At 38.5% G+C, this 12,807-nt stretch overlaps 1 protein-coding gene across 1 annotated transcript in view; it reads left to right on the top strand.

Moving 5' to 3' along the window:
- The window catches only part of EEA1 (early endosome antigen 1), a 105,207-nt gene extending 94,325 nt beyond the window's left edge, over positions 1 to 10,882 (top strand). The window contains exons 22-28 of the mRNA XM_008048253.2: positions 1,877 to 2,062; positions 2,676 to 2,807; positions 4,183 to 4,368; positions 5,291 to 5,529; positions 5,822 to 5,942; positions 6,539 to 6,637; positions 7,335 to 10,882. Of these exons, the coding sequence (XP_008046444.2) occupies positions 1,877 to 2,062; positions 2,676 to 2,807; positions 4,183 to 4,368; positions 5,291 to 5,529; positions 5,822 to 5,942; positions 6,539 to 6,637; positions 7,335 to 7,457 (1,086 nt within the window). The 3' untranslated portion in view covers positions 7,458 to 10,882. The remainder of the gene's footprint in view (positions 1 to 1,876; positions 2,063 to 2,675; positions 2,808 to 4,182; positions 4,369 to 5,290; positions 5,530 to 5,821; positions 5,943 to 6,538; positions 6,638 to 7,334) is intronic.
- The last annotated feature ends 1,925 nt before the right edge of the window (positions 10,883 to 12,807 follow it).

Raw genomic sequence — 12,807 nt, 5'->3', positions numbered from 1 at the left:
AAGCTTGGTAGTTGGTTCATTCAGCACTTTGCCCATGGAGGGATTTCCACTGGGAGTAGATGGGTTAGAGACAGTCCTAACAAAACTGTGGGATGGAAGGGGGCCTCCCTCAGCGGAGCAATGCTGGGCAGATAAAATATCAGGAAAGGCAATGGGAGCATTGCATGCCTGGCCATGCACCACTGGATGGCAGGTGGGTGTCGGGGCAGAGTGGAGCAGGGACCTCAGAAGAGACTTTGTGGAGCAGTCCAGATTTCGAACTCGACTTTACAAAATTAGTCAATGGGCTTTGTGAATTTAAAATGTTATAAGCTGCCACTCACACCACTGGTGTCTTGGTGATCCTGTGGTCAAGGGTGGGGCTCAGTGAACCTGGGAATTCCTGAGCATTAGATCAGGACCTCTGTGACTTAATTACAGTGACTGTGGACTGCTTGGACTGGACTCGGTCAGATTTTCTTCTTTTTACTGAAGTCTCTTTTGTCCTTTGTGATACATAGGTCAGTGTCCGTGTGTACTGTGGAGCCTCATGCAAAGCACACACCACGGCCTTACACTCCCTGCTCTGTGTGTTTGGCACACAGCATGTTTCCCATGGCTGCTCTGTCTCAGGCTCTCGCTCGCCTTCTTAAGTGAAGGACCACCTTCTGCCCCCTGTTCTACCATAGCACTATGCTCAGTTAAGGGTTAGCTTCCGGGTAGTAAAGAACTGATGATGGAAGGGCCTGAAAAAATTCTTGGGTTAGCGTTCTACTGGCAGTCATTGAAAGCTGAAGTTTAATTTGCATCAGGAAGACTTCTGAACTGGGTTACTGGGAAGGAGACCACTTTCTTTCCCAGAAAGCTTCAGAATCCCCACAAATAAGGTCTTCATTTATGCATTTTATTCATTCATTCATGTTATTTTTTGATTGAATACTGTGTATTCAGCCTAGCCAGCAAGAATCCTTTCCTGAATTATATTTTCTGCCTTCTTTTTAAAGGAGCGCTGTCTCCCAAATCAGGTAGATCCTCTTCTTCCAGCCTGATGGGGAACATCCAGAGCTCTGTGCTGCTGATCTGTGGCAGTGGCAGCCGAGAGCGACAGGTTCCTGTCGTCCCCTCACTGCCTGAGGCCATACCCACCCCAGATGAAGCCCCGTCCCCTGTTTCAGCTTCTCAAAATATTGGGGCCTTCACAGTCACTAACCAGGGGCTTTGTTATTAATAACTGGCAACTGCTGCTTCTGCCCCCGCAGATGGGAGGGGGACAGGTGATGGCCTTCTCAGGGTAGAGTTGCAGGTGTTTAAACAGCTGAATTTTCTCTGATAGTTCACCCGATCAGATTGGCAGCTTGAAATACAGGTTTTTTTGGCAAGACAAAAGAAGTTATTCCTATTTATTAAAGTTTTTAGTATGTCAGAGGACATCATAATTCCTAAAAACAGTCTATGTTTACATAGTGTAGCATTTAATTCTGTCTTTTTAGAAATGGTTTTCTTTCCCGTCTCCCTGTGACTTTTCTTTAAGCATGTGTATGTGCTCTGAGTGTATCTGATATGGTCCCTACTTACTTGATATTCCTTTATATCCTCCAGCCAGTATTGGAGGTATGATCAATATTCAGTGAATACGTTATATCTTTTTTAGTCATTAGATTATTTCTGAAGATTTTGGAATTGCTTCAGCTTTGCTAAATGTTCTATACTATAAATGTTTCATAAGCAAGGGAGTTGGTATTCTAGAATTCCTTCTCTTTTAAGTGATCTTACTGAAGAGCATAACATGCTATCTTTATTTTATACCATGTTGCTTTTCACAGTGCTTATATTAACTTATGTTTCTTTTGAAATTTGCTAAAAAGTACATACAGTAATTTGGGGAAATCATTTTAAGTCCGTAGAAGAGAAGCTTTCTCTAGCCCAGGAAGACTTGATTTCAAACAGAAATCAAATTGGAAACCAAAATAAATTGATTCAAGAACTGAAGACTGCCAAGGCTGCCCTGGAACAAGATTCCGCAAAGACAACGCAGCAGCTGAGAGAGCAGTGTAAAGCCCTGCAGGACGTGCAGAAAGAAAAGGTATTCCGTGCTTCTGATTTGAGTCTCCATCCTAGAGTTGCAGTGGCACTCAAGGTCGTCCCGGCAGACCTCTTATTCAGTACAAGGGTCACCTTCATTTCAACAGCTCAGATGGACCTTAAGCCTCTCCTACAACACTCTGGATAGCTGGAATTTTAACCTTTGGAAGTATTTCTTAATAGCCTCCTTGCCTTTTCTACCCATTTTCCTTACTGTTCTTTTTCAGTTTTGCAAACAGATCTGTTTGTAAAACTGAAACATAGAGCCTTGGTCATCTGAGAGCAAATATTATAGCCCTTTGACTATTTTGCATATAACATTTTATCTTTTGGATGTGTGAATGAGATAATAAAATGTCTAGAAGTAATTCTTAACAAGCTCAGAAGTCTTAAAATTAATAACCAGCTTTTTCTAAGGGAAGTAGGGCGTATTTTATATAAATTATGCTAAGTTATAAAGTCGAAGCAAGAGAGGATAAGTAATTTGCTCAGGGAACTTAGGTAGAAAGTGGCAGAACCAGGGTCATAAATAGTAGCAGTCATTTTTATTACACCAACTTTCAGCTGTGTATTTGCTTTAAATTTATTATTAATAAATCATTATTCTTCTATAGTCACTGAAAGAAAAAGAACTGGTAAATGAAAAGTCTAAACTGGCAGAAATAGAGGAAATTAAGAGTAGACAAGAAAAAGAAATCAATAAATTAAGTGAAGAACTCAAATCCCACAAACAAGAAAGCATAAAGGTATGTAAAGATGATTATTTTTCCTGCCTTCTGTGTTGTATTATTGTTCTTCAAACAAAATGTGTGTGTGTGTGTGTGTGTGTGTGTGTGTGTGTGTGTGTGTGTGTGTGTAGAAAGAGAGATACAGACAGAAATTGTTTTGTCATTTTTGACAAATACTCTTGCCAGAGTGCTCTTGTATTGTATAATATCTGTACACAAATGGAACCTATATCACTATTGTTTTTCAGATTATTGAATAAAGCAAAGCGACCCTAAGAGTTTAGAATGTATTGAAATGATTATCAGAAGAGCTATTGATTTAGATAGTTATGCTTATAGATAGTAAATTTCAAAATATGTAATGAGACCATGTGTGGTGGTATATGCCTAGTGCTAGCTACTTGGGAGGTGGGAGGATTGCCTCAGTCCAGGAGACTGAGGATGCAGGGAGTCGTGATCATGCCACTGTACTCCAGCCCAGGAGACAGAGTAAGACCCTAACTCCAGGAAAAAAAAGATACATACATAAATACATATACTGGGGGTGCCAAAATAATGTGTACACACTTTAAGAGATAATAAGAGTTGGTCACTGTAGTCAGAAGTGTTTGGATGCTGATGGTCACCACTTTGAGCACCTCTTATAGTTGCAGAAGTCAAACGTGACTTGTATTCATCTAATTGAGTATTACAATTTTTGTCCAGTTTTTTCCTTTCTTAACATGTTTTGGCACCCTCTGTGCATGTGCGTGCGCACACACACATGTAATGGTTTAGAAATAAGATTTTAATGGATCCTGTTTAATTGTTTTTCTTCCTCAAATTCTTTAATTATCTCATTGTTAACATTGTGCCTGTTGCAAGAATAGAAATGGTGACAATTAAGGAAACAAATTGTTTACTATTTGCTTTGTAAAATGTCACTTGTTTCCTTGGAGGAAGGTCAGCATCTTTCTCAAGTGCTCATCATGCTCATTATGTTCACTGGCATACTCACCATTTGGGCTATTATCTTCGTGTCCTTCTGTGAATCAGGGAATGTGTGCAGTTAACCTTTCTATTGTATCCCCAGAATCTAACTCGGTGTGTGATAAATAAATGCTAAGTAAGAAAAGGGCAAGGGGGTGAGGATGTCTCCCCCCCCTTCTTCTTCACAATATAATCAGAACATATGCAACCCATTTTCAACTGAATGTAAATAATTGTTGAGCAGGAAGTAAAGAATCTTGCATCCTTTTAACAAATTGTGTGAAATACTGAACTTTAAGAATCTCACAAGAGAAGTAGACAAAACTAATGTTGGATTTATTGGGATACATTGCATCAATTTTAGCTGCACTTTAAAATATTTACGGTTAAGGATGATTTATTTTTGATGCTGCTTCTTCTCCAGGAAATGACAAATCTTAAGGATGCCAAACAGCTTTTGATTCAGCAGAAATTAGAACTTCAAGGAAAAATGGACTCCCTGAAGGCAGCTCTTGAACAGGAGAAGAAGAACCAGCAGGTGCTAAAAGAGCAGGTGAAACAGGAGGCAGATGAGCTGAAGAAGGAATTTACTGAGAAAGAAGCACAACTGGTCAGTGAGTTCTCGGTGGGGACTAGGTTTGGGGTTGAGTTGAGTCAATCCAGCGGGCGGGTTTTTCTACTTAGAAGTTAGATTGAAATGCTTATCTAACATTTTTGTTAGTTTTCAATTAAGAAAGATGTGACTTTTTAAATCGCTGGCATGTGATTAGAAATAGTTTACTTAATGTAATCACATTTTGGTCTCTATTCATGACAATCCAGTTGAAATATAACTTTTTTAAAAGACATTTTTTTAGTGCCAGAAGCAAATACACAAACCCACAACTGTGTCAGTTGAGGTGAGTCATGGGACCATGAATCACGTGAGCTTATTTGTTTGATCAAGGTGATGTGGGTGATGGAGACCAGAAACGGCACTTGGAGCGTGGGGACCAAAGCCAACTTCTCCCTTCCCGAGTTGTGCATGCACAGTGGAAGCATCTGGCTCTTTGCTGAGTGAAGTTCAAATATCCCAGAAAACTTGACCACTAAATGTTTCAGTCGAAGAGTTGCAGTCTTAAGTTCTAGCAGTGCCTAGAAGGTTTTGTGTTATTTTTACAGCCACAGAGGAAAGGACGCATGTGGAGCTGGGAGACACAGGATGTGGCAGCTGTGTCAGGGCACCTTGCTGTCCCTAACCATGTGTGTCTTCTTTGCTCTGGGGGAAAAAGAAAGATCTCAAATGGAGTCCATTAAGCTAGCCGTATGGCGGTCACTAGCCAGCATTTCAACCTCATGGCCTCTGAGCCAGGTCAAATTACACAGATGCTCATGGGATCAGTTATGTTAGCATGCAGTGAAATATAGTCTCCTGCCTCCTTTCCTGAGGAAGGAATATTGTTTATACTGCCAATATTTTAAATTCTGTAAATTGCTTAAATTTATTCTGTAGCGCTTTTGTATTAGGGTTTCCCCATTTTTTCTTTTTTCAGCATTTCGAAATAAAAGAAAAAGAAGCTGGAATGAAGAAGCATGAAGAAAACGAGACAAAGCTCACGATGCAGGTCACAGCACTGAATGAGAATCTGGGTACCGTCAAGAGGGAGTGGCAATCTAGCCAGCGGAGGGTGAGCGAACTGGAGAAGCAGACAGATGACCTGCGTGGGGAGATTGCTGTGCTGGAGGCCACGATCCAGAACAACCAGGACGAGCGCAGGGCGCTGCTGGAGAGGTGACTGTGTCTGGGGCTGCTAGTTTCTTTCCATTGCAAGTGATAGAAAGAATGTCAGAGTCCATGTTTCTTAAAACAGAAGAAGAATCTTGAGAAAAGTTCATGAACCCCTGCAGGTATCTAAGTAGCCATTTAAAAATTAATCCGAGAAGCAATCAGTTCCTTGCAATTATCAGGTCATTGCAATTAAAGTATTACCTTTAATGTCATTAAAGTAGTTCATTAGCTATACTCTGGAGGGGTCTCTCGTGATTTTTAAAAACATTAAGTATCTCTTTACAATCTATTCCAGATGTCTTAAAGGAGAAGGTGAGATAGAAAAGCTTCAAACCAAAGTTCTAGAACTGCAGAGGAAGCTGGACAACACAACTGCGGCCGTGCAGGAGCTGGGCCGGGAGAACCAGTCCTTGCAGGTGAGATCGGTGGGTAATGGCTTCTGGTCCAGGATTGGCCTTTTTGGGAAAAGCATATTTTTAACTAAAAAAAAAAAAAACTTATATGTTTTATATGTACTTCAAATAGCTATCGACTGTGTAGCAGTATTGTAGTTTGGTATGTAATTAAACATTGAATATAAAGAACTTGTTTCAAAGACCCCAAGGATTAGAGAGCCATGTCAGCCATGAGCTGTAGTGCAGGGAGAGAGCGTCAAAAGTCCTAGATTACCGAAGGATACGTGAGTCAGTGTAAGCCGAGGAGGTGACCAAGTGTGTGTTCTCAGAGTCCCAGGAAGAATTGCATCATGGTCAGAAGGGGTTGCAAATCTCCAAAGACTAGAAATCCTTTTGCAGAACAAAAGTTGATTTGTTTTAATTTTATTTTATCATCTAGATTTATAAATGTAGCTAATTTTGACAACAGAAGCGGACCAAAGTATTTCTGATGTTAAAAATTTTATTCCATGTGGCACATAGTCAAAATGTAATAGAATTCTGATTCCATTTAGAACCAATCGATCATTCTTTAAAGTGTTCAATATAATAATGCACTGACACTTATTTTCAAATAGATCAAGCACACACAAGCTCTGAACAGGAAGTGGGCCGAAGACAACGAGGTGCAGAACTGCATGGCCTGTGGGAAGGGCTTCTCGGTGACTGTGAGGCGGGTAAGCAGTCTCCTTCCTGCCCTGGGCTTCTGAATTTCATGTCTTGGTGGTGATTACTATTCTAAACACCAAAATAATTCCACATTTGAAAGAGCTAAACGATTTTCTATGTAAAAAAGTTTCAGTAAACTGTAATTAATAACTACTTAGAATAATTCAACTTCTTACAATCTAGCTTCTGGTTAGCAAATGTGTTGGAGTTTTAGTTTGAAAGACAGTCTTTGTCTTTCTGAACCAGTATGAGAATAGGAAATGCTCATATTTTAGTTATCATTGAGTTCTCTTAAAGGAAGAAACAAAGAGATTTTGAAAATTTATTCTAAATACTGCCATCATGGTATGATTCAACTTCACATTCCTATTGAAGACATTATGTCTGAAACATTTGGCAAGTAGGTCTTGTTTTTCACTGGATAGGGGTGCTTTATTAACACTTTCACAATACCTCCAAGGGCTCTTTTGAGAATTCCTTGCTAAATTTCACATAAAATGTTTAGAATAGTGTTTAATAAATAGGAAGCACTCAACCTAATCTAACAGGAATTAAATGAACATATTGAAATATTGTATCATTAAATAAGACACTAACTACTCAAAGCTAATATTTCTTCACAATGTAGTGTGTGATATTCATACAGTTTCAGGATGCTTTTGGTATAGTTTTTGTGACTAAAATTGTTTAATTTGCCATTCACAGCATCACTGCCGACAGTGTGGAAATATCTTCTGTGCTGAGTGTTCAGCTAAAAATGCCTTAACTCCTTCCTCCAAGAAGCCTGTCCGTGTCTGTGACGCGTGTTTCAATGACCTACAAGGGTAGTGAGTTTTCACAGCTACAGAGTGACACTGCACTATTAGCTTTGTAGTCAGCGTGCTGCAGAGAACTCTTGGACTCCTGTGTGACTTGGATCCTGGTGCAGTACTAAACCAAATTAGAGCTCGTCTATTTTGGAGTGTTGTCAATGTCAAGGCAACTCTTCTATTTTTGTGAGACTTGGGCTCATTGTTCATCACTTTTTTTCCATTTCGCCCCGGAACAGCTTTCACACCAAGCGTAGATTTAGCCAATGAAATGTAAATAAACTTTGGACAAAAAAAAAAGCAATGTATTTTTTTAAATATAATTTTGTTGTTCACAAAGGAAGAATGCAATTCCATAGCTTGCTTCTTTCTCCCAAATTGAATGTGCAGAAATGTACCTGGATGATGCTATCATTTGTGGCTGTTCTGTTGCACAGTTGCACATTAATTACATTGAATGTTCTCTTTGTAAAGTCATGCTCAGAACTGTCACACCTTCTGAGGATCTTTTTCTTTCACCTGTAGGTTCATAGCTCAGTTGCATTGTTATGTTATGAATTTGCAACTTGAGTGTTCTAAAATACAATTTGTCTTAAAATATGTATTAGCCATACATTCAAAAATGGTTTTTGGTTTAATAATGTTGATTAAATTATCTTTGGTGGATTTTATGAGAACCTCTGTAAAATCAGTTTGCTTATTTTATGGTCATCCTAGGATTGTATTTTAAAAATTAGGATTAATTTTATCTTTTTGTCTCTTTCTCTCTCCTTTTGAAACTCCCCCATGTTGTCTATTAAGAGTCCTACAAAGCTTCCCACCCTCGCCCTCAGTAAGAGGATGAAACATAGAAATTGTTTAATGTCCCTGTCCTCAGCTTCCTTTAAGCGGGAAGCCTTCCAAGATTAGCCTTCATGTCACATCCTTGATTTGTCTCTGGCATCCTCAGAACCCGAGTTTACTTTTTAAATGGATTTGCTTTTTTCCTTACTTGGTTTAACCTTCCCAAGCATAGCTCAGCTTCACTGTAATTGTTTTATAATTCTGCATCTTAAAGTTAGTAACTAATATTGCTATAGTCTTTTCTATGAAAACAAAGTACAGAATGGCAAGAAGACACTAAATATTTTACTTTATATTTTGTTCTTAACTAATAGGGAAGACTTTCTTAAAGTTTTAAAATTGACTTAAATTTAAAATGGTTCTGAGTTTGAGGTTCCATTCAACTGGGAAATCTTTTTAACTTTGCAAAAATAATGCTGCAAAGTTTACTTGCAAGTAACAACTGAAAAATAGAGTATTACCAAAAGCAAATATATTTAGGAATCTCAAAGTCACAATAAAAGCTAAAACAGAATGTCTGAGCACCTAAGGATAATTAAGAATTGGCCTGTTTGTAGACTGAACAACAAGTTGAACTTTAACTTAGTATAATCTTCTTAACTCGGAAAATTGGAACACATCTGAAGAGAGAGAAGTCATTAACACTGGCTTATTAATCTTTCTGGAGAAGAAAAGTAAAGTTATACATTCGTTCAATGTGATCATTTAATAACAATAGAGAAGAATGGGAGTTAATATGCCATTTATAGTAAATAGTTCATAATACATACTTGCTTTCAGATATCACACTGAAATAAAGTTACCATGTTTATGCTATACCGCGATGTATATAAACTGAAAGAGATTGCCATTTATTTTTTAAAAACTATTAAGTAAACCCTGTTGTCAATAGCTACTAAAGCACTTAAGTCCCTGGACTTGGATAAACATGCATCCTTGACCATATGTCATGGGGAAATGCAGTGGCTCTTTATTAAAAGTAATAGTTGGATAATATCTACTGAGCTGTTTATGCATTTTCATGTACTTATAAATCCTTCCAAATTGTCTTAATAATATACTTTTACATATGAATAACTTAATAAGTGTGCTGGAAAATTACGGTTATTCACAGCACTGCTGTTTATTTTTTTAAGGTAACAAAGCTTCATGAGAATTCTGGATTAGCCATTGGTTCACTTGGTCTCCCGAGGACACACTGTTGACCTCCCTGCCTCCCCTGGCCCCTCAATCTCAGAAATCCTGTGGGACAGCAAATACAGCCATATGTGCTTGGATGATTTTCTCATTTTTACATAACCAATTTTACAAGTTCTGAATAACTTACCCACCATAGGCTACTATACTGATAACCTAAATGAAACCTAACATTTTTGCGATGAACACTCACCAATTTAATGTGTTTTGGAAGCTCAAAGTTTTTTTTCCTTTTAATGACATGGGCCGGTCTTGTCACATGGCGGTAAGTTAGAGCTGGCTGAATGGAGCCCAGCTCTCGGCTTAATGCAGGCATACTGGCATCCAGGTTAGTAAACACCTAACCCAGCCCAGAAGCAAGAGTGGACATCTGCCTTGCTGGGTTAGTGTACAGTACACAGACCTACAGATTTCTTTCTAGACGAAGCTGCTGGCCAGGATTTGTTCGTTGTGAAGAAAAACAGAGGGAAACAAACACAAAACCTCAATGCAGTGTACAAATAGCATTTTGTTGAACTACCTCTTAATGTGGAATTCGCTAGTTAATAGTTTCCTCACAGTAATGTTAAATAGCAACTGCCAAATTGGTTCTTTTCCCGCCTCTCTTAAGAAGTCTGTGGTTATTTTATATAGTTTTGAGAACTTTAAGCCACTTTTTTTTAACCTTGCATTTGCATAAAAACGTTTAGCTTTTAAGTGGAGAGCAGATTATGATCATATATTTTGATATTCATGACCTGTTTGACTATAGCAGTTTTTTTAAAAAAATGCACTTTGGCTATAAAATCATGGATGACTCGATTCAGCAGATTTAATGTGCCGTTACTTCAGTGTTCCTGGATGTGAGCTTGAGGAATGGTATCTGTAATTATAACGTGCCACACATTATCGTGTCTTAATTGCCCTTTGCCTGAACTTTAATGATCAATTTGTTATTGTTGCAGATGTGAATATTGTGCATAAACTTACTAAATTTATGTAAAATTGTATAAAGTAGAATTGGAAGTTGCTAAGGTCTTTCTGTGTAGAAGTAATAAATTTATTGTGACATTATGCTGTTATGTACAAGACATTCTGAACTTCCTGGAATTGTATCATATGATCACAGCCTCTGTAGATAACTTTTGCATGGATATTTCTCATTTAGTTTTGGGGTTCATTATTTGTATTGTGTTTACTACTTGTGATCATGTAGTTGTGCCTTATTTTGTGAGAGAGTTTAGCTCAGTAAATACTGTAATTTCTAAACTCAGTGATTGAAAGATTATTGATTATAAATGTAGCTGATAAAATCACATGACAGCATTTAAATCTGTATAAAGAACATTGGAAGGATCCTTACTGAATTGTTGCTTTTGTTTTTTTAATATGTTAAAGATGATATTAAAAAATTTCTTTCTAGTAGATGTATTCTGTGACTATAAGTTATTTTGTCTAACAAAAGAAAAACGATATTAACCATTTTGCATTAAGTTATTTACAAAACATTAGGACTTTGGACTCGGATATAGATAGTGGTTACGTTTGACTTGTTCAGCTTAGAAAGGTAATTAAGTTCCTGATCTCAAGAAAAATTATTAATATTAGACATTCTCTTTCACTCCAATCAGTGTTGTGGAGAATTAACAAAACTAAAATATAAAAATATATAACTAATTCCTTCTTTGATTGTGTATCTGAGTTAAGTACCCAGGTGACAGTTTCAAGATACGTTTTTAGCGACCAGTATACCCTTGGTTTGTGGTGATTTTTGTTTTTGTTTTCCTGGGACCAAATTTCAGGATGTTTTAACCCTTTTTTCCTGCTGTGCTTCCCTCCGTAGCGTTTTAGCGTGCAATGTGTGTCTCCTCAAGCACCTAGTGGGTGTGTGCTGTCTCTGTTATTTTTGAGCTTTATAGAACTCCAGTTTATGTGTTGCATATTCTTGAGGGAGTTTATGTACTTTTATTAATCTAGTAAAGTCTGTCTCCCTCTAATGAGCTCCAGAGGGAAACACGAGTCCTTCATGCATATAAATTCGTGGTTTCTGGGCGCGGGGAACTGAAGGCATCTTGGGAGACCGCCTCGGCTTGGTTCATCACTCACCTCCCAGGCTGGTTTGTATCTAAAGTCTCTGCAAGGTGATTGTTAGTTAATTTTTTTTTCTTAGGCAGAAATGTCTTCATAAATATCCTGCATAAATCCATCTTACCTTCTCCTGAAAGTGGTCGCTGTCAGCCCATCCGGATGCCATCTCTGGGAGCACCCTGGGTACCTTTTCCCCAACCTGCCTCCTCTTGGATTCTTAACTACTGATAGTTCCCGTTGCATTCCACATGTTCCTCTTGTCTCCTGCCTTCGCCATATCAAGACCTTGACAGAAGCCTGCGCTGCTCTGGCTTGTCCTTCCAGGCTTGCCTGGTGACATGTGCATCTTCCTCAAAGAGTTGCTGTGTACATGACCACCCCCCGCTCCACCCCCAGCATCCGCCCCATCCCTTCCTCTGCAGAAGGGGATTCATGCAGGCTTCAGTTGCTCAAATCTGACAGATTCACTACTTTCACTTTGGAAACGACCATGGGACCAGCCCTGAAATAGAAGTTTGTGGGCTTCATGTGATACTGAAATCTGACCCTAAGTAAACCAGTTCCTTAAATGCAAGTTACAGTATATATCCTGCCATGATAACATCGTAATTTAAACTGCCTTTCTTTATAAAAATTCTAGTGGAGTTTCAAGTCCTACCAAATAAAATTAAGTGACCGTACTGTACTAAAACACAGACGTACAAACACACTAATCAAACCCAGAAAGTATTTTTATGACAAACACCCCCATTCTTCAAAAAACTGAAGTCAAGAGAAAAATACCTTACTAGTTCTATGAGAATCTTCCATATAAATGTTCACTGGTGAAAGGAGAACACATATTTGTTTTTTCTATTTTAAAATAAAATAATGAAATTTAGTCTTTGGGATTTTTCTGCTTCCAAGTTAGTGTATTCTCAAGTATACCTGAGATAAGTAAACTGTTGGAGAATAGGAGTTTTAAAACTGCTATTTAAAGTGTGAACCTTATTTATTGCTTAATATATTAAAAGAGCAATCAAACTTTGTATCAACAGAATTAGATGGCTAGGCATCTGTAATCCGAGCACCTTGGGCTAAGGTGAGAGGATTGAGCCAAGGAGTTTGAGACCAGCAAGACTTAATCTCAGAATGTTAAAAATCGCCGGACTCGGTGGCTCAGCCTGTAATCCCGCGCCTTTGGGAGGCTGAGGTGAGTGGATTGCCTGAGCCCGCGGGTTCGAGACCCGCCTGGGCAGCGAGACCTCATCTCTACAATAAAT

Source organism: Carlito syrichta, unplaced genomic scaffold, assembly GCF_000164805.1.
Source record: "Carlito syrichta isolate Samal-C Ts95f unplaced genomic scaffold, Tarsius_syrichta-2.0.1 Scaffold123282, whole genome shotgun sequence".
NCBI lineage: Eukaryota > Metazoa > Chordata > Mammalia > Primates > Tarsiidae > Carlito > Carlito syrichta.
This window is presented reverse-complemented; position numbering and strand designations above follow the sequence as displayed.